Source organism: Chiloscyllium plagiosum, unplaced genomic scaffold (genome assembly GCF_037043375.1).
Source record: "Chiloscyllium plagiosum isolate Xiang-an unplaced genomic scaffold, Cpla_swu_hap1 HiC_scaffold_6, whole genome shotgun sequence".
NCBI classification, from domain to species: Eukaryota; Metazoa; Chordata; class Chondrichthyes; order Orectolobiformes; family Hemiscylliidae; genus Chiloscyllium; species Chiloscyllium plagiosum.
In genome coordinates, this window is record NW_028270144.1 from 9,270,319 (window position 1) to 9,297,526 (window position 27,208).

Genomic DNA, 27,208 nt, shown 5'->3' on the forward strand with positions numbered 1-27,208 from the left:
CCAGTGCATCACTCATTGGATATTATTTAGCTTCAAACCTTGATAATGAGTTTGGGTGAGAAATGTAGCTAAATTTGATTTGTCCTAACCCAATGCCCGCACAAGTGAGAGCCAATGGATGATGATTTTGAACAAAAACAGAAATAGCTGGAGAAACTCAGCAGGTCTGTCAGCATCTGTGGAGAGAAAGTGGGGTTAATGTTTCAGAATTTCAGCATCTGCAGTTCTTTGTTTTACTTTGATGATTATTTGAAACTGGCTGATTCATACCCCTGCCCTCCTGAATCAAAAGACAATAATATCAACTGAAACATCCCTAATTACACTTACCAGAGATCAGCAAGCTCAGCATAGAGCTTTGAACTGAGCTGGGAGATACTTGTGCTATCCATTGAATAAATTCTACAATAAAACCTGAGAGCTTCAGCAATCTTAATTGAAGGCAAAACAATCTTGAGCATAATCCTAATGCTTAATGCAGTTTTGTTATCAACAAGTATGGTTTGTGAAAACTGTTTATCATAAAATTGTATTGAGTTGCTCCTTATGTGACAGTGGCAAGTCTGTGGTTCAAGGTAAACGTGAAAATAAATTGTACAAACGGTTTGCAGATGATGAGCTGAGAGGCTGATGTCCTTCCTTTAGGCCAGGGTGTTCAAAAAAGGCAGTTCTACAAAGATTGTTGACTGGAGAAGAAATGCTAACAAATAATTTGCATTTAGAAGATCTGATGATTCTTAACTTTCCAAAATTAAACCAGTTAACATTTGCAAAAACATAATGGAAAAGGATATTGTGCTTGTAACGGATGTTTTAGGAGAAATTACTCAGTGTGCTGAATAAGTTTCACTTCTGCACTGAAAAGTTAAAATGTGAGTATTTTACTCATGTCAAACAAAGCTAAAGGACAGATTTCATCAATGCCTTGCTCGTGAGTTGTCTCATCAAAGATGCAGGCAGGTGCACAATTATAGATTTCATTAGAAATGAAACATTTCATATAACCTGGGGGAAGAGGGAAATTTAAACAAAAGAAAATCTTTAAAATATGTGGGTAAGTGAGCTAGCAAATTGTTACTTGCTGGTTTAATATTGAACTAGGAGAAAGTGAGGACTGCAGATGCTGGAAATCAGAGCTGAACATGTGTTGCTGGAAAAGCGCAGCAGGTCAGGCAGCATCCAAGGAGCAGGAGAATCGACATTTCGGGCATGAGCCCTTCTTCAGGAATGAGGAAAGTGTGCCAAGCAGGCTAAGATAAAAGATAGGGAGGAGGGACTTGGTGGAGGGGCGTTGGAAATGCAACATGACAGCTGGAGGAAGAGCGCCTCATCTTCCGCCTAGGAACCCTCCAACCACAAGGGATGAACTCAGATTTCTTCAGTTTCCTCATTTCCCCTCCCCCCACCTTGTCTCAGTCCCAACCCTCCAACTCAGCACCACCTTCCTAACCTGCAATCTTCTTCCTGACCTCTCCGCCCCCCCACCCCCACTCCGGCCTATTGCCCTCACCTTAACCTCCTTCCACCTATCGCATTTCCAACGCCCCTCCCCCAAGTCCCTCCTCCCTACCTTTTATCTTAGCCTGCTTGGCACACTTTCCTCATCCCTGAAGAAGGGCTCATGCCCGAAACGTCGATTCTCCTGCTCCTTGGATGCTGCCTGACCTGCTGCGCTTTTCCAGCAACACATTTTCAGGTTTAATATTGAAGGCAACTACCTTCACTGTTTGACATTAGTTAATTTGTAAAATGTTTCTAAGTGTCCTGTTCTGAAAACAACACACACTGGAATTGCCTGGTGACACATTAATTCAGAAGTTGCTGATGGACTCATATCTTCTGCATCACTTATTTTGCTGGTCTCATTTGTTCAAATGAAGCCTTGATGTAATTGGGTTTCAGAGCTGTAGCCTCCAACTTTTTCTTCTAAACACTGAATGTAACATATTCAGCATGTGAGACTGGAACCTTATTGCCAAAGAAACTTAAGTTGCAGATACAGAGCAATGTAAAACATAGGAGCAAGGGTAAGGGAATAAGCACAACAGGTTTATTTCCCAATTCAGGGCTGGTCTTCTACTTCAAGTCCACCTTGCTGCATTTCCTCAAACCCCATAGTATCCAAATATCTACTAATTCCAGCCTTGAATTTACTCGATGGTTCAAAGAAAATCCATAAGCCTCAGCATTCTGAAGACCTAAAACGCACCACATGCCCAAAATATTGATACATGCAATTTTGTGATATTAATGAATTTTCATTAAGCTTGACAGTAGATTCAGTTTCTTAGCAGTATGGAGGCATTTTAAACCAGCTTGTTCTACGAGTTTATGACATGGGCAGTCCAGGCTGCTGTTGTAATTTACTTTTGGTGAAGTTACATGGAAACATGGGATAAAATCTGAGGAAACAGCCAACTGTATTGTCTTGAAGTTGCATTACTGGGTCCACACATTAGACTGAGAGGTTTAGATTGCATGGTTGCTGATAAAATAAATGTGACACTTAAAATATAAATACTCAGAAAGGCAACTTTCTAGAATCTGTTACCACTGTCAAAAGTGTATGTTTTTGGGGGTGTTGGAGGGGAGGGGAGGAGGGGAAGCAGTGAAAATGGTTGCGCCTGGGGAACCTTGGGTACAACAGAAGTGTAGTATTTAAACATTAACACATTCCTATCCAGGATGTTCTCTTGAAATAGATAGTTGGAATAGTGGGCTTTGAATGTACAGTTTTTTGGTACACGCTCCCTGGCATGTCTCAGTGTTAACATTTGTTTTATCCTTTTATGTCCTGAGTGTGGTCACAAGTATAAACAAGAGGCTGAACATACACATTTCTAACATAAGATCAATATTTTTTACTTGTGGTCTTCAACGTATATGCACTTCAAAATGAACATGTTTTAGAGTCATAGAGATGTACAGCATGGAAACAGACCCTTCGGTCCAACCTATCCACGCCGACCAGATATCCCAACCCAATCTAGTCCCACCTGCCAGCACCCGGCCCATATCCCTCCAAACACTTCCTATTCATATACCCATTCAAATGCCTCTTAAATGTTGCAATTGTACCAGCCTCCACCACTTCCTCTGGCAGCTCATTCCATACACATATCATCCTCTGTGTGAAAAAGTTGCCCCTTAGGTCTCTTTTATATCTTTCCCCTCTCACCCTAAACCTTTGCCCTCTAGTTCTGGACTCCCCACCGGCAGGGAAAAGACTTTGTCTATTTACCCTATCCATGCCTGTCATAATTTTGTAAACCTCTATAAGGTCACCCTTCAGCTTCTGCGCTCCAAGGGAAACAGCCCCAGCCTGTTCGGCCTCTCCTTATAGCTCAAATCCTCCAACCCTGGCAACATCCTTGTAAATCTTTTCTGAACCCTTTCAAGTTTCACAACATCTTTTCGATAGGAAGGAGACCAGAACTGCACACAATATTCCAACAGTGGCCTAACCAATGTCCTGTACAGCCGCAACATGACGTCCCAACTCCTGTACTCAATACTCTGACCAATAAAGGAAAGCATACCAAACACCTTCTTCACTATCCTATCTACCTGCGACTCCACTTTCAAGGAGCTCCTATTTATTTAGACTCAGTGGCTCATTAAAAAAATGACTGATCATTAGATGCAGATAGTAAGTAGTATATTTCTGCTCATTTTGATCTACAGCTTTGCAGGCAAAGAGTAGCCATGATAGTGAGGAGCAGAAATTAGTATGATAATTTGCAATGGATGGAAGGTTGTAGTTATCCAGTCTTCACTTCCATTGAAGCCTCTCAGAGAAACATTGCAGTTGAAAAGTTACAACATGACTTTGCATATCCCAAGCCCCAACCATTCTCCACTCCACCCACATTTACAAGTGCAAGAGGAAGAAAGCAATTAACTTTGTCTGAATAACATGTAGAATGTATCTATTTAACTTTCGCAATTAAACAGAGCTAAAGACATCTAAAACCACGAGAGTTAAATTAGAAAATTCTGTAGGAATACATTTCTTGGCTGTTTGGATAAATTCTTCCTGCACTCACTCACCATCTACTTTGGAACCTCTGGCTGAATTCCTCTTTAATCTACGCTCATGCATATCAAAGACTGCTTTTCCAAGTAAGGTGCATGAAAACATTGTAACACCTATCCTTTGTGTTTGAGCAAATCACATCCAAACACTTTGCATTAACGTTATTGATTGTGTGTTTGTTTGGTCAGAGGCAGCTCACAAGTTACTTGCTTTGTAATACAGAACAAGCCATGTTAAATATCAAAGTCAGTTGCTGCTCCTTGAAATTCTTATACGTGCATGTTTTCAGCAGACACTGAAACATTGATTCTCCTGCTCCTTGGATGCTGCCTGATCTGCTGTCCTTTTCCAGCACCACACTCTCGACTCTGATAATCCAGCATCTGTAGTCCTCGCATTAACCTAACATTCCTGTAATCTCTTAGCCAAGGTTACAATGATAACCAACACAATAATTTGATTTTTGGTTTGATTATCCTGATCAGATATATCATGCAACACAATCACTCCACAATATTTCCAAGACAACATGGAGAGAGAATGACACTTGGGTGAATGTCATCAGTGATAGCCCTTTCTAATCCAAATAGTGGTTTTGATTTAGTTTTGATCAACATACCTCAGTAGGTATTACAGGAACAAATTACTGCAGATGCTGGAATCTGTACTGAAAACAAAAAAGTGCTCGGAATTATAGTGGAAGAGAAAGTGAGGACTACAGATGCTGGAGAGTCAGAATTGAAAAGTGTGGCGCTGGACAAAGCACAGGAGGTCAGGCAGAATCCAAGGAGCAGGAGAGTCGACATTTCGGGCATTAGCTCTTCATCAAGAATGTGGAGGGGGAAAGGGGCTGAGAGATAAATAGGGGTGTGGGGCGAGGCTGGGGAAAAGTAAGTGGGATACATTGGGTCAGGTAGCATCCATGGAGAGAGAGCAAGCTAACATTTCGAGAGGACTCTTCGTCATAGCTCTGATATGAAGTGGTCTGTGTTTCTGACAGCATCTACATGTTATCAATAACAAACTGCTATACAAACCTGACCTTTTAACTATCCAGAATCTGGAGTTAAGTTGCAACAACAATTTAGCATGGTTTTCGTCCATGGATTTTTTCAAATCTATACATTGTGCGCAGATATAAAATTGTGACTTTAATTATCACTTAAAAGTGTGGCAATATTATTTGTACCAAGAGCAATGTTAAAAGTCTTCAGACCTTGTAACATAGCTTATGTCTAATTCATTCATATTTACAAGAGGAATGACTCTTTCGAGCATTGTGTTGAAGGTGCCAGCACATACATGCTAATAGAATTGGAGCAGGAGAAGGCTCCCACGCCTGCTCTGCCATTTGATAAGATCATGGTTGATTTGATTGTGGCCTCAACTCTACTTTCCTGTCAACCTCCATACCCTTTGACCTCTTTCTCAGTTAAGAATTCATCTCACCCAAATGGTGAATGGAAGTTAATGCTAAAAAGTGTGGGGTGATACATTTTGGGAGAAATGACAAGGCAAGAGAGTCCACAAGGAATGGTAGCCCTCAAGAAATCACAGAGGATCAGAGGTACCTTGATGTACATATCCACAGACCATTTGAAGACATCTGGGTTAGTGAGTAAGGTGGTTAAGAAGGCAAACGAGATACTTGCGTTTATTAGTTGTAGCACTGAATATAAGAGCAGAGAGTTTATGATGGAGCTGCAGAAGATGTTAGTTAACCAGAGCTGGAGGACTGTGTGCATTCCTGGTCAACACACTGTAGGAAGGGAGAGATTTCACAGGACAATATGCAAAGGCGATTTACCAAGAGATTGCCTGGCCTGGCGCATTTCAGCTGTGAAAAGCATGTGGATGGGAAGGAGTTGTTTTCCTTCAAGAAGGTCAAGAAGGGACCTGATTGAGGTGTACAAAATTGTGAGGGCCATAAATATAGTAGATAGGAAGGAACCCTTCCCCTTTGTACAAGGATCAATAGCTAGGGGTCATAGATTTAAATCAACGGGATGGAGGTTTGGAGGGGGATTTAAACAAGGTTTTTCATCCAAACGGTAGTCGGTATATGGAGCACACTTTCTGAAAGGGTGATTGAAAAAGGAACCATCACATTATTTAATGAGTATTTGCACAATCACTTCAAATGCCATAGCAAGGTTTAGGCTAAGTGCTGGGAAAAGGGACTAGAATAGATAGGTTCTTGATGACTGATACAGACATGAGGGGCTGAAGGGCCTTTTTCCATGATGTGTAACTAGTTTTAAAAATATTGTATTGCCCTGCCTCCAGTTCTGAAGAAGGGCTTATGCCAGAAACGTCGATTCCCCTGTTCCTTTGATGCTGTCTGACCTGCTGCGTTTTTCCAGCAACACATTTTTAAGCTCTGATCTCCAGCATCTGCGGTTCTCACTTTCTCCTGCCTCCAGTTCTGTCTGAGGAAGACAATTCCACAGACTAATGATCCACTGAGAGAAGGAACTTCTCTGATTTCCATCATTAATGGGAGACTCCTTATTTTCAGACTGTATCCACTAGTTCTAGCCTCCCATAAGGAGAAACATATTTTTAGCATCCATCTGGTCAGTGTTTGTCAAGACGTTGTATGTTTCAAGGAGGCAGCTCTCCACCACCTTCCCGAGAGAACGATGGGCAGGCAATAAATGCTGGCTTAGCCAGTGACGCCCACAACCCAAAATGAATAAATAAGAAAACTCTCATCCTTCTAAGCTCCAATGGATAAAAGATCAACCTCTCCACCTTTTCCTTAGAAGATCATACCCTTATTCTAAAATGAGTCAAATGAACTTATTTGTCCAGTTTCTAATGCAATGATATAATTTCTAAATTAATTTCTAAATGTGCACAATATTTTAGACATGGTCTCACTAAGGCTCAATCCAACTGCAGAAAAACATTCCATTTGTCATCTTAATCATTTGTTGTACTTATATATCAACCTGTTTGTAATTCATGCATCGTGACATTCCAATCCGATTGGGATGCAGAGTTCTGCAATCTCTCTCCACTTCAATAATATGCTATTTTTCTGGACAAGTTCACATTTTCCCACATTATACTCCATCTGTCAAATTTTTGCTCACTCACTTTACCGATTTGTATTATTTAGTAAACGTATTAGGTCCTCTTAGTAAATTGCTCTTCTTCCTATGGCACAGTGCCTCACAGCGCCAAGGACCTGCTTTCGATTCCACCTTTAGGTGAATGTCTGTGTGGAGTTTGCACATTCTCCCCGTGTCTGTGTGGGCAGCTTCTGGGTGCTCCAGTTTCCTCCCACACACCAAAAATGTGCAGATTCGGGCCATGCTAAATTGCCCGTAGTGTTGGGGCATGCAAGCTAGTTGGGTTCGCTATGGGAAATGCAGGGGAAAGGGGATAGAGGAGGGGTGTGGGATGGCATTGGAGGGGTGTTGTCGACTTAATGGGTCGAATGGACTGCTTCCACACTGTAGGAATTCAATGATTCTGTCTTGTTGTCATGAGCAGATTTAACAACCACCGCAGATTTAGTGTCTTCAAGTTATGGTGTAAAGTCTAAATAGTAGATGTCTTCATTAAAGCGATAAATACATGAAAATAAACCGTTTGGTTTTGTTGAGCAATTTAAGAAAGTATTTTGTAGTATTTTGGGCGTAGTAATAAATGTTTATCCAAAAGCGTTTAATAGTTCAACTTCTCAAGCCACATAAACTGACTTTTGTTTTGCAGAAGAATCATTGTTGTAATTTTATTTTGTAAAAGATTTATATAAGTACATTCTTTTGGATTTTTAGGTCTTTTTTTCTTGCCACTAGAAATTAATTTGCTTCCTAACTGTTGACAGTCAATGTATGGAGTAATTGTATTGTAACTTAAGGTAAACACGGAGCTATTTCAATAGCTACCACTGTACAGACTCGGACATGGGACCTGAGCCAAACTGTAGCTTGTAGGAGCTGAGAATACTGGAATCATGTCCAGGCCCATTTCTCCATCAGAGCAGGAGACTGGTTCCATGCCGGTGTATTACTTTCATTAAGATCCACCTGGCTTTCCTTGGTCTTTCCTTGATGCCTAACGTTTAGGCACTTTTGTTTAAGGAAAACTCATTGAAGTCCATGCGGAGTTTGCCACTCTACGCAGTTTGTCAGAAGGCAGCTTTCACTTCTAGTCATGTGTAGCTATCTATTTACATTTTGTAAGGGCCTAGCATCTGTTGCCTTTCTGTATGAGCAGCAGTTGGTCTCTCTGCCTGGATCAGAGCCTCCATTTAGAATGTCCAGCCTCACCTCAGAAGCCGTATGTTCTTATCGCAAATCCACAGCAATCCATTAATTTTCTGGAACATGACTCAAAGGCATTGGGTAGATGTCTCAGCAGTTTAAATTGCTCTATTATTTCATCTTTGCCAAACCAAAGTTCTTTAAAACTACAATAAAGAGGAACCAAAACTCGGCTATTTGCCAATAACATGTCTTATTTTTTTTGTACAAGGACAATAAATCTTTTCCTTCAAACTGTCATCTTTGATTAAAGCACCAAGCATACTTCTTGGAATCATTTTTCATGAGGTAGAGCAATCCAGTTACTTTCTCTCAAAGTGTTTCCCTGATCCTCTCGATTGACTTTTGGTAAAATGAATACCTAAGAATATGGCTGTGTAAGTGCACAAATACTGAAGTGTAGAATATTTCTTTGCCTGCTCTCTCCACATTAGTTTTGACACATTTTTATTCATAATGGAGGCAATGAAAACAGTTCTTTGTTGGTCCATCTCATTTTATTCTCAACTTGATATATGTCTTTCAAAACAAAAATATTATTGTCAAGAACTCTCAGCCATACATATATTACATAAAATAATTTTGCAATTTAGATATACAATGAATGTAGGTGGAATGCATGATATATTATCTAAGCTTGGAAAAAAATAGTTCCATGCTTTTTATAACCAGATCCAGCCACTCCTGCAACGGTTTGCTGTTGTCAGTTTAGTAATTTCCTCACATAGTTACAAGCTCCATTTAATCACTCAACGTAGGTTGGAAATTTAATATCGACATGACTTGGATTTTTAAATTTGTGCAGTTAATAGTTGCAAATAGATTTTAAAATATATCAATAAGTCAGTATAAACAACAAAACCTTATGTTTGCCAAGCTAAAGATTCAGGATTAATGGTCTATGGTTTGTCAACAGTATAGTTGAGAATGCCGTAATCCTTCCAGGATTTGTGTGCAGCTTGTGATGAGACATTGAAGTTATTACAAAGAGGACTTCCTTGAATTTGCCAAGAAAGATGTTGGTTTCTACACTAACCATGCCATTCATTTCCAATGCCAAAACTACCTGCCAGTTTTTTTAGCCTGCCATACACCAGGTTGTAAAACTCAAACTAAATAAGGCATAAATTGATATGAACAGTTAAGGCTTGAGCAAAGTACCAAACTAATTCAATAATCTTACATCAAGTCCCTCATTATCTATAAAAGTCAAAATTTAAAGCCATCAGACCATTATTTACTTACCTTAGACACCGTGCGGGAAACGTTCATTCTCAGTGGTGCAGTATCATTACACAGGCCATGGGCTGCTACATGCCACTGCAATCTTCATTGACACCTTTGAAGAAAGCTGAGTGGGCTATACATGTAGTCACCCATGCAGTGCCTAGCCCTAGGGAGTTTATGTGAGACTACATAGCATTGCTAGAAGCAATACTATGTAAGACTATTTGTGCATTTCACTATTTTTCAGAAAGAAAATAACATTTGTCATAGTTGTTCAGTTCCTAATTTAAATTTTATGATGCAATTTTTATATATTTAAATATGTAATAGAGCCTTAGTTGAAGAATTTAAAAACGAAACTGTAATTGACTATAGCATTGACTTTAGACCCTGCGAGTCTAAATTATTTGGGGTTACATCTATTCCTGTGCAAAGAGCTAGCTTGAGTGCAGAAAGTTTGCATGAATTCTGTTTTGCGGGGATAAACTATATTAATAAAAGCCAATGTAGAATCTTTGAATTTCTGTAATCCTTTGCACTATAAGTGACTATTATGCTAATTTTTTTGATGCAAGCTTGCAAAAAAACTGGGCAATTATCTTTGTTGCTTTATTCCTGTTAAACATCATTTGCTTCCATACTTGATATCTGTCGATTACAGATTTACTGCTTACAAACCTACATGATTTACAAAAAAAATTGAACAGCTTATAGCAACAGCTAATTTTCTGCTACCGTGTGTTCATCTCTCTAATAAGAACCATGCACACTATCTCCGAGAATCAGCGCTGAAGTATTTATTGGCTAAATTGAAGAGAGGGCACCTGACCCCTTGAATGTAAAAACAGAATAACTAAAGGCTTCAGGAAGGTTATTGCACAATTTTCTGGCATCTTTTCATGTGCTCCATATTTGAGACTGCAGCATGTTCTTTTAATTGTGGATCTGCATTATTTTTTTGCAAAGAAATCATTGCAGGATTGACCATCAACAGTTTTAACAGCCAATTATACGATAAAATGTCATTCTTTCTTCATAATTGTTCTTTAAAAAAAACGTTAAACATCACTCCTTAAAGTTACTAAAGATTGTACCCCTGTAAATAATATCGTTATGATCAAATAAAGGGGTAAATTGCTATATTTGGGGTGAAATGTTTAATGCTTGAGGAAATGAAGTGAGAGTATAAATTACAATTACTGAAAATTTGAAGGGTAACTAGAAGAAAAAGATGATCACAATTTTTTGTTGTCAGAACGCAGCCCCGAAGGAGGAGTGATCCATGATCCTTGCTTAGACTGCTACTTGCAACTCTAAAAATAGAAACTGCTTCTTGAATGGAGCCCCGTTTCATTCCCGACTCCGAGATCATAAAAGACGATGATCTATGTTACCAATTGTAATTGTTAAATTAAAATCACATGCTGACAGGTCACGGATTATATACAAGCAGAGTCACATAAACGCCATTGTTAAGCATCTAGAGAAACAATCAAATTCAGTGATCAATAATCCATGATCAATCATTGCAGTCAGAAGGACAAACAGAGCTGGGTTCACACACGATCTTTACAATTTGTGTCTATTTCTGCTACAAAAAAAATGTAGTTTCCTTATTTCCTGTAGTCTAAATGATATCACTAAGCCACTAACTTCAGTAATGTTGTAACATAGTCTAACATGCTAAAGACAGTGGTAGTTAAAAGAACTATCCTGACTATTTTATTTAAATTGAGACCTGGTCATATATTATTGCTATCTGATATTGCTACAAATTCAGTATATAGACTTGCATTCAAAAATCACTAAAATAGCATTGTTACTTGTCAAACCTACAGAAAACAGTAGTCTGGCAACAAATTCAAGTGTAGCAGCTGGAGCTGAGGCACAGATCATGAACATAGAAAGTGATCTGTTTACTGGCTAAGCTCCAAACCCTTATACAATTGCAATTCAATTTAGTAGATTTCAGAAGAGTCTGCTGAAGTCAGATGAAATCTAATTCCATTTAGGATCAAATAAAATCTATCCAGAAATTCATTTCCATTTACAATGATTTCATCGAACATTCCAGGACTGAACCAGGCCCATGCCATTTAGCTCAATTGAACTTTCTGTACAAAAACCATCTTGTCCAATGCCAACCCACTAATTCCATTCCCACTCACCTTCAAATATGTTAACTATGTGCTGTGCTGCAAAATGGATAATAACTAATCAATGGTTCAGTTTACATCTCGCCAAAATTTGTGTTTCCATTGGAGAGGTCACTGCTGCACAACATCAAAACCTATCCCATGAATGCTTTCTACAAAGGGTTGGTCGCAGAGAATCCCGCATTATTCTCATTCTTCATCTCAAGTTGTTTTTTAGTTTTAATCTTCCTTTGGAAGGCATTGTTGTTTTGATAAAAATTGGGTGACATGGCCAACACTGCTGGCGTTTTAGGTAAAACATAAGATTTTGACTCTTCGTCAATTTTCATTATGAGTAACATTTATATTTGGTAAACATTCCCACCACAAGAATTATGAGTGTATTATGATAAATTATGACTGATATTTGTTCTCAGTAGAAGAGGAAGACTATAATCCTAATCAGTCCAGGCTGGATTTAAATCCAAGGTATCATTGACCCAATGACAATCTGAGGTAAACTACTGAATTACTCAGCATGGAATTCGCGTTTGAAGCAAGGATTTTATTTTTAAAAGGCATTGAAACAAGAGCCCGTGCAAAATAATGCTTTAGAGAATAGTGACCATCGTGGAATGTCTAACTAGTTGTGATCTCGTCAACAAATTGAAATAACCTATTAAGCTGAGTAAACGTATGGGCCATCACTTCCAAACCCTGATTAGATTACTGTTCCCAATGAAGCATTAGGTCATTATAAACTAGACCTCTTCATGGTTACACAATTGTTCTGCCTTCTTTTACAATCATTTTCCAGAATCCTTTTTGCTTGTGTGTTTCTATGAGTAGTATTTTTAGCAAAGGAAGTGAATAAAGAAATCAAAATCAGGTTTTCTGATTGTAATTAGTTTGTTGCCAACAGTAATCCATTTACTGGGTTAGTTCTGGCATTAACCTCTTGATTGGGTAATAGAAGTTTCGATCTTCTTTGGTACAGCGATAGTCGCAAGGCCCTGCTAAACTCTCGTGATGCAATCAGTAATGATTTTTTATTTTCGATGTGATTATTAGAATGAACAATTTCCAGTAAACATAATTGAAACAATTGGATTGTAAGAGAGCTAATCAACACATGATGGTCCATTGGGCAAGTGAGCAGGCAGCTTGATTTAATTTTACAAAGTGATATAACTGTAAACTAATGTATACAATGGCTGAGAGTAATCTAATCCATGAAGCCACTGATATCCTTCTTTTCCAAGAATTAACATTGATATCGATGCTTGTGGCATTGTTTTCCTCATCTCTATACTGGTCAAAGTGTGGTAGACAATTTTGTATGCAAAATACTCAGATTTTGAAATTTAACAGATTGATCAGTCTCTCACCACATAATTGTGATAATTTATTTTACTGACTTGGAACAGAGGAGATTAAAAACCCCAGTGAACATTGTATCAGGCCATAATACTAATTACGAATTGTAAAGCATAACGTGAATGATATAAGGAATCCTACTATTATTTGGCATTAAGTACCTCCCATGTAATATGAAATTACTGTAATTCAGAATGGTTCTCAGTGCACTGGGATAGTTTAAGCCTTTATCAATTTGTGGATACTTCATAATCATGTAAATCAAATTACTTTAAATATATTGATTTTAAGCAACATTTTATCCTGCAGAACTGATCATAATTTTAGTTGTTTAAATTGTAGTTATGGTAATGATATTGGTCATATGCTTGATCATAATTTCCTTAAGTTGATTTCACTTTAGTTCCAAAGTGGGGTCAAAAGTCATGAAAATATAATGGCAATGGAATTGTTGGGATAATTTATTGAATAAAGCCATTGCAGTTTGTGAGTTTCCCATGCTATGCATGGTTATTGTGGACTTACCCAGCAGCATAAACCAAAAATAGAACAAGACTACTTAATCTGATGTATATCTGTGAAGTAAACGTCATTGCAATTTTTTGGCGATTAATTCAAAATCAGCATAGAATTCATAAGCATTTACAATAATTAAATACAGAAACAGTTGGACCCAATTTGGTGCCAGACCAACTCTGGTTTCCCACCAATTTCTAATTTCCAGTTTCTGGAATTTTTTTCAAAATTCAGAGTTAAAATTAGATCCAACGTGCAAACTATACATGAATTTTGCAAGGACGAAAGCATGACTTGACCTTCTCAAAGTTTCCAACATTAGAGTTGCCAGTGGCATTTTGACTACTGACAACTGTGCAAGAAACTCAAGGTGGGACGTTGTACATTTTGACAATATTCATCAAGCATTCTATCTCGAATTTGTAATTTGAGAAATGGTCAGACTTTAGGCAGGCAGTAACAGCATTCCAACTTCCATTCAGTTATAGAACAACAACCTGCATTTATTGAGCATTTTGAAGATTAAAAGCCCCAATGTGCTTCAGAGTTGTGTTATCACACTAAATGTGACACATACCCAGGCACATATAGAAGTACTATCAAAGGTCGGTCTAAAAGATAGATTTCAAGGAGGTCCTTCAAATAACAGACACATAAAGAGACAGAGAAATTTAGTGAAAACAATTCTGGGACTTTCAGCCTAGCAAGCAGAAGACACAATGATGGTGGAATGATAAAATTGGAGATGTGCCAGAATTGAAGGAATGCAAAGACCCCTAAAGATTGCAGGGTGAGAGGAAATTAGAGATGGGGACAGTCTTCAGTTCAGTCGATGGACAGCAATATGCTGTCATTTGGTGGCCTGACCCATGTACAGAAGTAATTGTGTCATCTGAAAACTGCAATTTTGTACTTTACACAGTTATCTCCAATTGTTGGCCAAATAGTAAAAACAATAAGCAGTTAACCCACCTTGCATTGTGGGGTGAATCTCAATGCTGTTCATTCATCTATTTTCCATTTTGTAAAGCAGACACAATTAATCTGGAGGAGATGAACTGCTTGAGTTACCTATCAAGATCTTTAATATGCAATTAAACTTACAGGATAGATCGATTATGAAGTGCTGGATAATGGTTAAAATGTTCCTTTGTGTTGTAATCCCTGACAAATTCTGTAGTTTTAGCTGTGTACAGCTTTGGTCAAATGTGCTATAAAACCCAATCAGCTTTCTGCGACAAAGGCACTTTATCTCTGGCCCTTGAGGATATTCTAGCAGCAGCAACAAGCTTATGGAGCTGCTCTCAAGCACTAACTGGAATGTGCATAGCTAAACATAACAACTAGAGCTAGTATACAGATAGAAATGTAGTAATTGAAGGTTCTTAGCACCTTGAGTAAGATCAGTCAAGCTGTATGCCCGGAAATAATTTGATGAATAAAACAAGTTTTGCAGCAACATGCATTATATTACCATGTATACAATTTTGAGGTAGTAGCTTTTTGATGACATTAAACTATGTGAAATGGGCTCCCAAGTTCTATTCTAACCTAAGATATTTAACCAAAAATGTGCAGGGTGGCATGGTGGTTCAGTGGTTAGCAATGCTGCCTCACAGCACCAGGGACCTGGGTTTGATTCCACCCTTGGGAACTGTCTGTGTGGAATTTGCACATTCTCCCTGTGTCTGTGTGCGTTTCCTCTGTGGTTTCCTCCCACAGTCCAAAGGTTAGGTGGATTGGCCAAGCTAAATTGCCCATAGTGTCCAGAGATGTGCAGGTTAGGAGGGTTAGCATTGGAAGTGTAGGGTTACAGGGATAGGGTAGGTCTGAGTGGGATGCTGTTCAGAGAGTAGGTGCGGACTTGATGGACTGAATTGCCAGATTCCACACTGTGGAGATTCTATTCTATGTACCTTAATTCTTGTCTTATGTGGCTTTAGGATATGCTTTCATCTCCTTACTTTTCTGTAATGGGAGTCTGTAAATCTGTATGGTGAACATGAGAAGGAAAGGAACATTCACCTGTCAAATTTGATTATGAATTGTTCAACAAATTGCAATATCCTTCTGTTTATAATGTGGCTAATAAAGTGACAAATGAGCTGAAAATGCACAAATAGACATTTGTAAGACTTTTTCACAGTTAATTATTTGGAATGAGCAAGTTCAGGGATGATGGTTGATCCAAAAGGAACACTGTAATAAAAGAGATCAATGGAAAATATTTTCATTTGCTTTCATTTGGCATCCTATCCCCATCTACTTTATTATTGCAGCCACTTACTAATAAAGTTCCACCTTCCTGTAAAACCTGAAAGGAAATGAAAAGTTTGTAAAACAATATGTTTGTTTCTTTTTGGCAAATGCACATTTATTTACATGTTTTTTTTCATGTGTTTTAACTTCCAGGTTTCTACCCAGTAAAGGTCTGGTGATGTACCCACAGATAGGCGACAAATTGGATATTATTTGTCCCAAGGTGGACTCCAGGATTACTGGACAGTATGAGTACTTTAAACTGTATCTGGTGTCAAAAGACCAAGCTGACAGCTGCAATGCTGTGCCCAGCCCCACACCATTACTCAATTGCAACAAGCCAGATCAAGATGTCAAGTTTACCATCAAGTTTCAGGAATTTAGCCCTAACCTCTGGGGACTGGAATTCAAAAAATATGAGGACTATTATATTATTTGTAAGTATCAACAATTTTGTATCTTGCCTTGCCAGTTTTGAATTAATTACAAACACTTCAAAAATTCCAAAAAAAAGAACTTCCTTCCATGTAGCAAATTTCATCACCAAAGGATATCCGTTAGAGCTAGTAAACATAGCAAACGTAGGAGAAAGTGAAAACTGCAGATGCTGTAGAATTCCTGATGAAGGGTTTTTGCCCGAAACGTCGATTCTCCTGCTCCTAGGATGCTGCCTGACCTGCTATGCTTTTCCAACACCACACTCTTGACAACATAGCAAATGTAGCCAATCTGTATGTCGCAAGGTTTCACAAATTCAAGTTAAGTGAATGACCAACAAATCTGATTTTTAGCAGTTTTGGTGAACAAACAAATATTGACCAGACCTTTGGAAATGGGTGTCTGCTTTTCTCTGAGATGCTAATTCAGCAGAAGAAGTCTGAGGTTTAGGCTAATGTAGTTTTCTGTTTTGTTTCCATCCTCGTTCATTTGAACCTTTCTGCTTCTGTCAGTTTCATGTCTTGCAGTATCACTGTAAATCATTATGTACACTCAGCTTATTTGTAGAATCAGCTGGTATTTTCCTTTTGCAATCTACACTGAGCTAACAGCTTGCTTCCTCTATATAAACTTGGAAAATAAAAGAAAAGGTCATTTCCTTATAGTTAAATGTGCTAAGGGAATGAAACTGGCACAGATATCCAAGATGGATGACAGCTTATTCCACACGTTAATCACTTAGGTGTAAACGAAAGTCTCGCCTGGAAAATGCTGCATGCTGAATTCAATCCTCATTAAAATGTGAACAGAATTTTCTGCTTGCAATTCAGTCAATAATACTAAAGGAAACATCTAATTATTGCCTTAGGTCTTGGCTATTTAAGAAAATGTGAACAGGGACTGAGTACAAAGGGAAGTAACATTCTAATATGAGAAATCTGTAACCAAAAACAGCTGCCTATAATAAAATATGGAATATACACAGCAATACATGATGAAATAAGACCTAATGCCAATTTTTTTTGGATTAATCTCTGTCATTTTTTAAAAATATTTAATTTTCATCCTTTAAGACTTGAAATCATCAAGGGTAACAAGGTTAACTATATGATTGCATTCTGAGTAAGTTTAACCATAAGCTGAAATAATCCTGCAATTTGCAAATTAGTGCAAAAAGCAATACATTTTTTAATATTGGAAATTCCAGGCATTCCACAAATCCTAAGTGAGGTCCTATCAGATGATCAATCGGGGATGCCAGTTAGATCCTGAATGCTAAGAATATTAGAAATCAGAGAAGAGAGTCAACCTCTACATTGTCTACCACTGAAAATGAGTTATTTACCTTACCATCTTGTTGGTTCCTTTACCCAGCGGAAAACTCTGCCCAGCAATTCTGTGGCATTTATTAATAAAATTATACAGCAACAATAACTTGCACTTGTCTAGCATCTTTAGCATTGAAAAACATTCTTCATGTCAGAGCAATGAGACAAAAATGGACACCAAGCCAAAGGAGGAGATATTAGGAGAGGCGAGCAAAAGCTTGGTTAATGAGATAGAATTTAAGGATGGTCTTGCAGAGAGAGAAAGACAAATGGAAAGAGAGGAGATTGCTTTTGCAACTAAAATGTCTGAAGTTGTGACTTCCCATGGTGGGGTGAAACAAGGAGAGAAGTGGAAGAGGTTAAAGTTGGAGGAATGGAAAGCTTTGTGATGAGATGTTAGATTTAGAGGTGCATCCAGAGATAAGGAGGAATGTTTCTCCAGTATAGCTGTTCATGGCATATTTTCATTATTTAGCCATGGTTGACTACTCTTCCCCAATCACAGGCTGCTAGTTCCCAACTAACAAACTCTGCCTGTGACTTGTGATAATATCCTTATCTTGGAATGCAAGCTTAATTCCAGACATTTGAGCACACAATATGGTTGGCCCTGTAGTGCTTTAATGTGGGAGCATTCTACTTTCAGGCAGACTGAAAGAAAAATATTGTTACAACAATCTTTAAAATTTACATGTCAAAATTCTTTATTCCAATATGTAAAATTTAAATTCTTTTGTACTTTTAATGAGCAGTAGTAATCGTGATTGCATATAAAGTGTGTGACTGTGCAGCTTTAATTAGAACAGACCAATGAATAGTTGGAGATGAGTGTACTCACTGCATTTTGCTTGTACTGCATGTCTATTAATAGTCTATAAGCAATGTTTCTTACACTTCTACAGGAGTTGTATGTCATACATTGTATAAATTCCCATGCTGGCGAGCTGTCTGTTTTTCTAATCAGTCCTAAATTTATATATGAAGCAACCTTATAACAATCTGGATTTAACAAGCAGAGTTCTGGCTTGTCTTCGGTTCACAAATTACCAAGGTTGTGAAATTGGCCTTTAGTGTTTCTCCCAGCCTTTCTCAGTCTCCCGTTATAGCACCTTCATTAATTTACGATCCTTCCATTGGTCTAGTAGGACACAATTCTGACTCAGACAAGAAATGAGGGAGCATGCAAATGCTACAGGTCTGCAATGGACCTCATTAGTTCAATTTGCAGTTGGATGACAATGACAGCGTTCAGAACATGCAATATTTTGAAACGTTTGTCTGTAAATGTGATGTCTGACGGCATCTGACTTAATTAATGGAAACCAGTTGCCACACAAAGCCAAACCCTAGAGCTAAACCCAATTCTGAAATTTGGAGACTAGTGACCTTTTATTTAGTGATGGACCCTGGCAGAAGCAGACAGTGTAAAACAGCTCTTTCTTTTTAACGTCCTGGCCCTTTGCTTGAAGCAAGAAGTACTGAATGCATAGGTTGTTTATAAAGCTTTATGTTTCCATCTTACTTAAGAACTTTAAGTGCCATAGTTCAAGGCAACATAGTAATAGGGAATGGTCTTTACGTGAAGCGTGGAAATACAGTTATTTTCCAAATGGAAACTAGAAACAGGAAATGTTATTATGCATGGATAGAAAGCTTTAAGTAGAAACTGCTAGACTAGTACAAAGTTCTCTAAAACTGATAATGTAAACAATATGGTTATTATTTGAAGTGTAAAATAATTCCTCTGAAGTGTATGTATTAAGGTCTGCTAGTCTATCTGAAAAACAAGTCTTTAAGAACAAAGAACAATACAGCACAGAAACAGGCCATTCGGTGTTTAAAAATATAGAAAGTATGACTTGCATATATGTGACAACCACAGTACATCCTAACGTGCTTCACAGTCAATGAAATGGAGTCGCTTGTAAGTTACAAGGCAGTCAATTAGATTGCAATAATCGATTTGTTTTGGTTATGTTTGTTGAAGGATAAAGTATTGGTTACGGAAGAACTCCATGCCTTCCTTCAAGCAGCACATGGAATATTTGACTCCCACTTGAGAGAGCAGAGTGTCAATTCAGTGACACTGCAGCACTGCCGTCAGTATTGCTTTGGAGTGCCTGTGTAGATCAGCTCCTCAAGTCTTTGGAGTGGAACTTCAATTCCAGCCTCTGACTTAGAGGCAGGAAGGAGTATTATTATCAAATGACAAAATAAGTAAAACAAATAAAAATCTACAGATACCTGTGTCTGATACCTTTAAACATAGAAGATAGGAGCAGGAGTAGGCCATTCAACCCCTGGAGTCGTTCAGCAGGATCATGACTGACCATCGAGCTCAATACCTTAATCCCACCCTCTCCCCATATCCCTTGATCCATTTGGCTACAAGAGCTATGTCTACCTCCTTATTGAAAACACATAATATTTGGCTTCAACCACTTTCTGCAGCAATTAATTCCACAGGCTCACCACTCTTTGGGTGAAGGAAGTTCCCCACATCCCTTGTTCTAAAATGTTTTCCCCATGTCCTTAAACTAGGACCTCTGGTTCTGAAAACTCCAATCATCTTGAACATTCTTCCTGCATCTAACCTGCCTAGTTCTATTTGAATCTTACAGATTTTTGTGAGATCCCTCTTCATTCTTCTAAATTCCAGTTAGTACAACTCTTAGCTGACTCAGTCCCTCCATCTACGTCAGTGCTGACATCTCAGGAATGAATTTGGTAACCCTTTGCAGCTGTTGCAAGAACATCCTTCCTCAGATAAGGAGACCAAAGCTCGCACACTGTATTCCAGGTGTGCCCTCACCAATCACTTGGATTTGTAAGTTGCTGGCTTGTTTTTCTGTGGAACAGTTATTAATTGGGGTCAATTTTAACTCGCTTTGCACTCCATTTGTCGAAATCAGATGTCAAACTTAAAGCAGGGGCTGTCTGATGGCATTTCAACACCATTCCTTCCCCGTTCAAACTTTAAATTGTAACCAGCAAGGAAACCCAATCCAAGTTCCCGGGTGCTATTGTAAGCATATACAGAGGAAGCTGGAGCCAGTAATGTTCTCATTTTTCTTTCTGACCTTCCTTGAAGTTAGGAGTGTACCTTAGGGACCACAAGAAAACTTTAGGCACCCTATATTTTCAGTTTCCCGCTTTCTCTCAAGCAGGATTCCACTCCCTAAGAGCTTTTCCCGTGCATTAATCATTCACCTGGCTCCTTGATGGTAGCCTGCTGCGCTGGACTTTAATTAGCAGGTGATTGAAATCTCCCGGCCCAATGGCCTCTCTGGTCAGGTTATCAGTAAGTGGCATTGTAATCAGGTCCAGGTGCCAAAACTGGCTAAACCTTTCCACTGCCAATCCTTGCCATTTGTCTCTTTCCGTGTGAGTTAAAATTCAGCCCCATTTTGTTCAGACTGCTAAAGAGAAAACATGGAGTCTCAGTGAAAGAGCGATAGAGACTTGTCTGATGGAGATTACTGAGAAATTGGAGACTTCACATTAATTTCTTCTTGAAGATAACAGTTGAAAACAAATGGAGAAATGCCCTTGTTTCCTTCCATGCCATTTCTCAACTTTGGGATATTACTAGTTTTTGATCAGTTTGTTATAATGTTGAATGATTTTCCTGGTGGATATTGTTAGTTTTGAAACATAGACATTATGTTTAGTGGAACAATGTAGAGCTCAGAGTCTTGGTAGTGAAAGAGGCAACAAATACAGCCATCTCTAGTATCACAAGGAAATACTCCATATTTAATGAAATGAATCCCACATCTTTAATTGCAAGGCATACGCCTTGATCAGAAATGTTTGTCTCAGTGTTGTAATGGTCACAGTGCCAAAGCCTTTGGTCATTTTAAAAAAAACTGAACTCTCAGTAGTTAAGGAAATGTTCCCAGAGATGCATTGGGAGTTGATTCATTCATCAACTGAAGATGACAATACAAAATTCTGATAAATGCAAACATAATCCCGTTAAATACAATGTAAAAACAGCTACATAATATCAATGGCAGTTAGTGTTGTACAAACATTATATTGTTGTCTTTGATCTGAAAATGTACGACAAACACATGTTTTATTGAAGCAGACAGGTGGAAAATTGCTCTAGATTCCTACCAAGAAAAGATTCGCCTTGTAAAGCAATAAGGTTCATGAGTAGGGCACAAGCTGACTGTGGTACTTTATTAACTTTACTGGAGGACTGTTTATAGTCAAAGCAAATAGCTTCATGTACATCGTGGTTTTAAAACCAGCCATTGTGTGGGAGAGCGGTGTGTTTTCTCATTAGTTATGTTGTATTCCAAACTGTCATTCGGAATTAACTCAGTGAATGTAGACATCGACTAACCAAGGGATGACCTCCCACTTAAAACAGTACATTCTGCCTGACTGGAGCGCACAGGGTAATCATTGGGTCATTAATATCATTGCTTATGTTTGTGATTGGATGGTTTTCAAAAGTGGAAATCATTGGACTGAAACAGGCTGATCTTAATGCTTTAGAATTATTTTTTGATTAACCCATTGAGGCTGCTCTTACATTTCTATCCCAGTTTCCCAAAGAGATTCACCCTGACTGGGAATTGTGGATATGGAGAGGCCGATTGTCTCTGTGGTTTTGTTACGTGGTTAATTTGGTTTTTCTTTTACAAATGGTAATGTGTGCATTTGTGTCCAAAGCAACAAAAATATTCAGTGGACAAAAATGTGGTCCTGCTTTTAGCCACAAGACAAAACTTCACAGGACTTAATGTATTCATCAAAATAAACTTGCTTCATTATTTACCCATTAGCTTTAAGCATATTAATGCATTCAATTTGAACAACAAGGAGAGATTAGCACTTATTCTGTCACCTCTCACACTGTAATTTCAGGTTTTTTACTTTAGAGAGAGATTATTTCAATAGATAATTTGTAAATGAAATCCTATTCTTAACTTTTAATCACTCTTTACTATTGGCCATCTATGAGAATAATTCAAAAGAAACCAAGGACGTATGAGCAGAAGTGGCTGTCTGAGTTGACTCCACCATTCAATAAGATCTAGTTGTGGTCTCAACTCTACTTTCCTGTTCACATCCCATAATCTTTGACTCACTTGTCTATCAAAATCTACCTAACATAGCCTTCAGTACCTTCTGGGGAAGAGAATTCCTTATATGAATGGCCCTAAGAGAGAAAAGGTTTCTCCTCATCTCAATCTTAAAAGGGTGAGCTTTTATTCATATATTACGTCCCCTAGCTCTTGCCACGTCAGCAGTTCAGTGCTGGATGAAGAATGCCTATGCATGACTATCTCAGTACAGCATTTAAGGCTCACACATGGTCTGTTAATGGCCTCAATTCACCACTTCCGTAGTCACCCGCCTCCTGGGGATGAGAAAGGGGAAACAGAGCAAGTGACCTGTGAGCGTTTGCTAAGTTTGGTTGTGGTTATGTGAGAATGGGGGTGGGAGGCTCCATTTGCCTCAGTCCTGGGGGCCTCTGGAGACATGGATGGCAGGCAAAAGGTGGCTTTTGAAATCCACCCTCCTGCCCTTTCCCCTCGCACCTTGCAAGAATCACCTGATGAAGGAGCGTCACTCCGAAAGCTAGTGTGCTTCCAATTAAACCTGTTGGACTATAACCTGGTGTTGTGTGATTTTTAACTTTGCAAGAAAAAGAAAGACAAACGTACCCTTCTTTCCACTGGAGCCTCTCTGGGATGCTGTTTAGAATGGTGGTTCTTAGGACCCAGAAGCTGCTAGCCTCTGGTTGGTCAGCGACGTTGGGTAACAGGCTCAAGAGTGTCACGGTGCTTGATGAAGCGAGATAGTTACCCATGTTGTGAGCTGATAGGTGGGCGATCCAGTGAGTTAGCTCCCTGATATGGGGTCAGTGTCATTATCTAGCAACTGACACTGAGAGAAAATATGGAAATATCATTGCCTGGGTAAGGTTTGAGATTGTGCGCTCTGGTCCATTAACTGGATTTTCGGCATTCACATAGAACTGAGATTACATCTTAACACACCCCCTTGCAGTGCCCCTCCCGGCCTCTCCGTCTCAAGAACAGCTAGGCTGTGGTGTACTTAAGCTTAGCAGAACTCCTGCTAATTAGAAAAATGTAAAATATGGAATGAAAAGAGAAACACTGAATTTGATGTCTGTATCAGTTTGCACTCACAGTTACAAGGCTGTTGCAATGTTCAGTATCCCATCAATACTGTCACATTCTAATGGTTTCTGTTGCAATGTTATATGAGTGACAGATGACAGTGATAGACAATGCAGTACTCCTTTCAGTCAGCATGTGCTGTTGAGTAATTAGAATCGCTGACTTGTGTTTGCCTGTTTGTGTGGTTAATCGCATTCCTTTGCATATACTTTGATGCTTCTTATTTTCTGCCTTGATGAATCCTCCTCCCCCACTGACAAGGTGGAACAGCTTAGACCCCAGAACTCTGCAGTTCCCTTTCTCATACCGGCTGTGGTCAGTCAGCAGGAGTGTGATTGAAACAGGACATATGATCACTAGCCAGCCCTTCCCACCCTTAAAACGTGGCTGTTTGTGTAAAATATTTAATTTAGCAGCTGCACCGAGAACTAACTGAATTCAGCCCAAATGCTGGGTGGTGGATTGGACAGGAGCTATGTTAAAAAAAAAGCACATTTCTGGAGGTAAAAGTTCCCTCCAGCAACTCCCTTTAAGAATAAAAGTGGAACTCTCACTAATTGCGAGAATGAAACAATCATTGTCTCTCGTCATTATAGCCTAAAAACTAACAGATTTGAAGGGGGCCATCAACAACAGAATCTGTAGCTATTTAGCTATCATTCATGACCATGTGAATGATTTAATTTGAAGAACAAGACTCTGTCAGGCTAGTTCAGACCAGGCTGGCAGGGTTTAACATAGTGCACAGATGAGGTTTTAATATAATGCCCACATGGTGGATGCCAGGAGGTTCTAGGCCAGTGTTACTTCTCATTTACTTACCAGCTGTGTGGGTTTCTGAGAGCCATGCCTAATAGTGACCTCCAGAACTGGAAGTCACTGTCAGGTCAGCATGCCCACCACTGATCACTGTGCATGGATCATGAGAAGCTTTGGTGCCCTCGGAGTGGTGCAGTTTTGATCAAAGTTAAAAATCACACAACACCAGGTTATAGTCCAACAGGTTTATCTGGAAGCACTAGCTTTCGGAGAGCTGCTTCTTCATCAGGTGGTTGTGAAAGTGGTTGTGAAAGTCAGCCCAATTGTTCCATACACTATGTTTGTCACTTGTACACCCTGTGCAATGTCACCTGTATGCTTCCATCTAAATCTTTTGTTCTGTACATCCTATGATCTGCTCATAAACAAAGCTTTTCACTGTACTCCAGTATACGTGTCAATGAGCCAATCAATCAATTTATAAAGTAAGATTGGCTTTTCAGGCTTGTCTGTCAGTGCTGTTTGCAAACTAACAAACCACAGTTGAAAGAAGCAAAACAGTACGTTGGAGCTGATAAGTATTACCTTTAAATTTCTCAAGTCCCAAAATGAAAATTCGGTTTGTTTGTACATGTTGCCAGTATTTGATTCTTCCTGAGAGCTACAGTAGATGTAGGGTGTTGTAACAGGCATAGGAAGTGTCCTTCTTACACACGTTCTCTTTGCCACAGGCAACATTTGAAGCTTGCATTTTCGAAGACAATCATAGCCCCTAGAATCTGTGCTCATTAAATCGAGACACTCGAGTTTAAAGAATTCCTTGTCGTCCTTGAAGGACCTGGGCATAATGCAAGACAATTACAGCAGCGCTTGTTGCTTCCATTCCAGATAAGTGGCCTTATTGACGAAGGGGTTGGGGGAGGTGAATGCTATATTCTCATGCTTGCCAGTAGAAGGTTAGTCTTTGTGAGCTGATTAGAAAAAAAACCTGCCAGCGTTAGGAATATTCATAGGCACCCACCATGCTTTTGTTTAACAGTAAAGGGAAATCTCCCAGATGGAGAAAGGCAACTGCATAAAACTTGACATGGCACTGACCTTTCCTGTTAGCTCAACAAATCAAGTTACCCCCTCCAAGCGGCCCACTGAGTTAGAGGCTGTGTGGTGTCTCCTAAAATAACGGGACAGGCGAAAGTTAGCAACTCCTCAGTGCATTCAGTTTTCTTGTGCTGGAATTCTTGATTTGACTGGCAAAAGTTTATCTTATCTAATGGTAAGGTACCCCTTTTGAGATGCAACTAATCTGACATGTTTCCCTTTTTCACTTGTCTAGGAAATGTATAATCATATTTTAGAATGAAAAATATTGGATCAGTGCCGCTGCATTTTATGACAGTTAATAAGTGTCGTAACTCAAGGAGGCACATTAAAAAGTACGACTGACACTGAATGTAGCATAATTAATTTGGCTGTGAAAGAAACATAAAATTTACTGATAGCTGATGTTTTATTAGGTGCACGGCTAATTAACAGAAAGCATTAAACTAGAACTGCCTTCATTTGTGCCTTCCGCTGTCCTGAAGATACAGAATGGAAACCTGGTGCTTTTGCCACCAATGGAGCTGAGATTTCATTACCATTCTTCAGCAATGTGTTCTATTCAGCAGTTCATCAGCAGCATGTAATCCAGTTACTCTACTTCCAGTCCTGATCTCTACAAAATCATCATCTTGGACCAAAGAGAAGTGCATTTTGTGGAACGTACAAAGAAAAAGAAACGTGTTTTCTTTTATTCATCAGGGAAAAGTGAAAAGGAATTACAAGTGATGCAGCTCAATGAGGTCCCTTTTCCACAGTCTGCTTTACAAAGGGCTGATTTCTGGGGGAGGAGCCCTTGTCCTTCCCACTCCTTGTTGCAGCAAGCTTACATGTTACATTTGATTTATTTCCACCTTTTGTGTATTTAAAAAGCTGGACCATTGTCCTTGAGATGTCATGAGCAACTGATGTTAGATAAATAAATGCCGTTTTGCCTAGCCACACTTGATCTGTGATCCATAAGTCAATTTGATAGATTTAAGAACCCCATCAACTGCTGATCTATGTCTTGAGGTTGACTTATACACAGGACTAATGGTTGATAGAATACCTACTACAGAAATTTGAACAGGGGTTGAGCTTTCTTTTCATAGATTTTCTTGGGCAAATGAGCGAATACCGTTTTTGAACTAATGAATAGTTATGGCTTTGCTGTTTTCTTAGCTGGTGTTATTTTTTAAAGAAGCTCATTGGTATATTTCAATTCCATGCCCATATAGGAGCAGCTTTGAATGTGGCTGTATAACTTTGACATCACAAATATTTGTCTTCTATGAATTGAGCCTGTTGCTGAGAGAAGTGGCTTATGCTAGCTTCCTGTATGATCCCAGGCTCTGAGAAGCTTGGGGTGGGGGGAGGTGGGAGAGAAGGCAGGTTACAGTATTTTCATGATATGCTGTGACCTGGTGTCCCGATCAAGTGTATGAGTGCAGTGCAGTTCTGGTTGACAAGTGAACATTTAAACTTGTATTCTTCTGGCGCTGCTACTGTTATGTCTATCAGAAAAACTAAAATAGAAAATAGTCTTTGGGTCTTGGTTCAAGAAATAATGGACATGTGTATGCAACGTGTGATGTTGTGCCAAATCAAAAAT

The 27,208-nt window shown here is 39.0% G+C and overlaps 1 protein-coding gene across 2 annotated transcripts in view; it reads left to right on the forward strand.

Annotated features, from left to right (window-relative positions):
* LOC122550445 (ephrin-B2-like) overlaps nt 1-27,208 on the forward strand; it is a 56,322-nt gene that overhangs the window by 11,880 nt on the left and 17,234 nt on the right. For both annotated transcript variants that reach the window (XM_043691182.2, XM_043691183.2), the window contains exon 2: nt 15,981-16,264. In XM_043691182.2, coding sequence (XP_043547117.1) covers nt 15,981-16,264 — 284 coding nt within the window. The remainder of the gene's footprint in view (nt 1-15,980; nt 16,265-27,208) is intronic.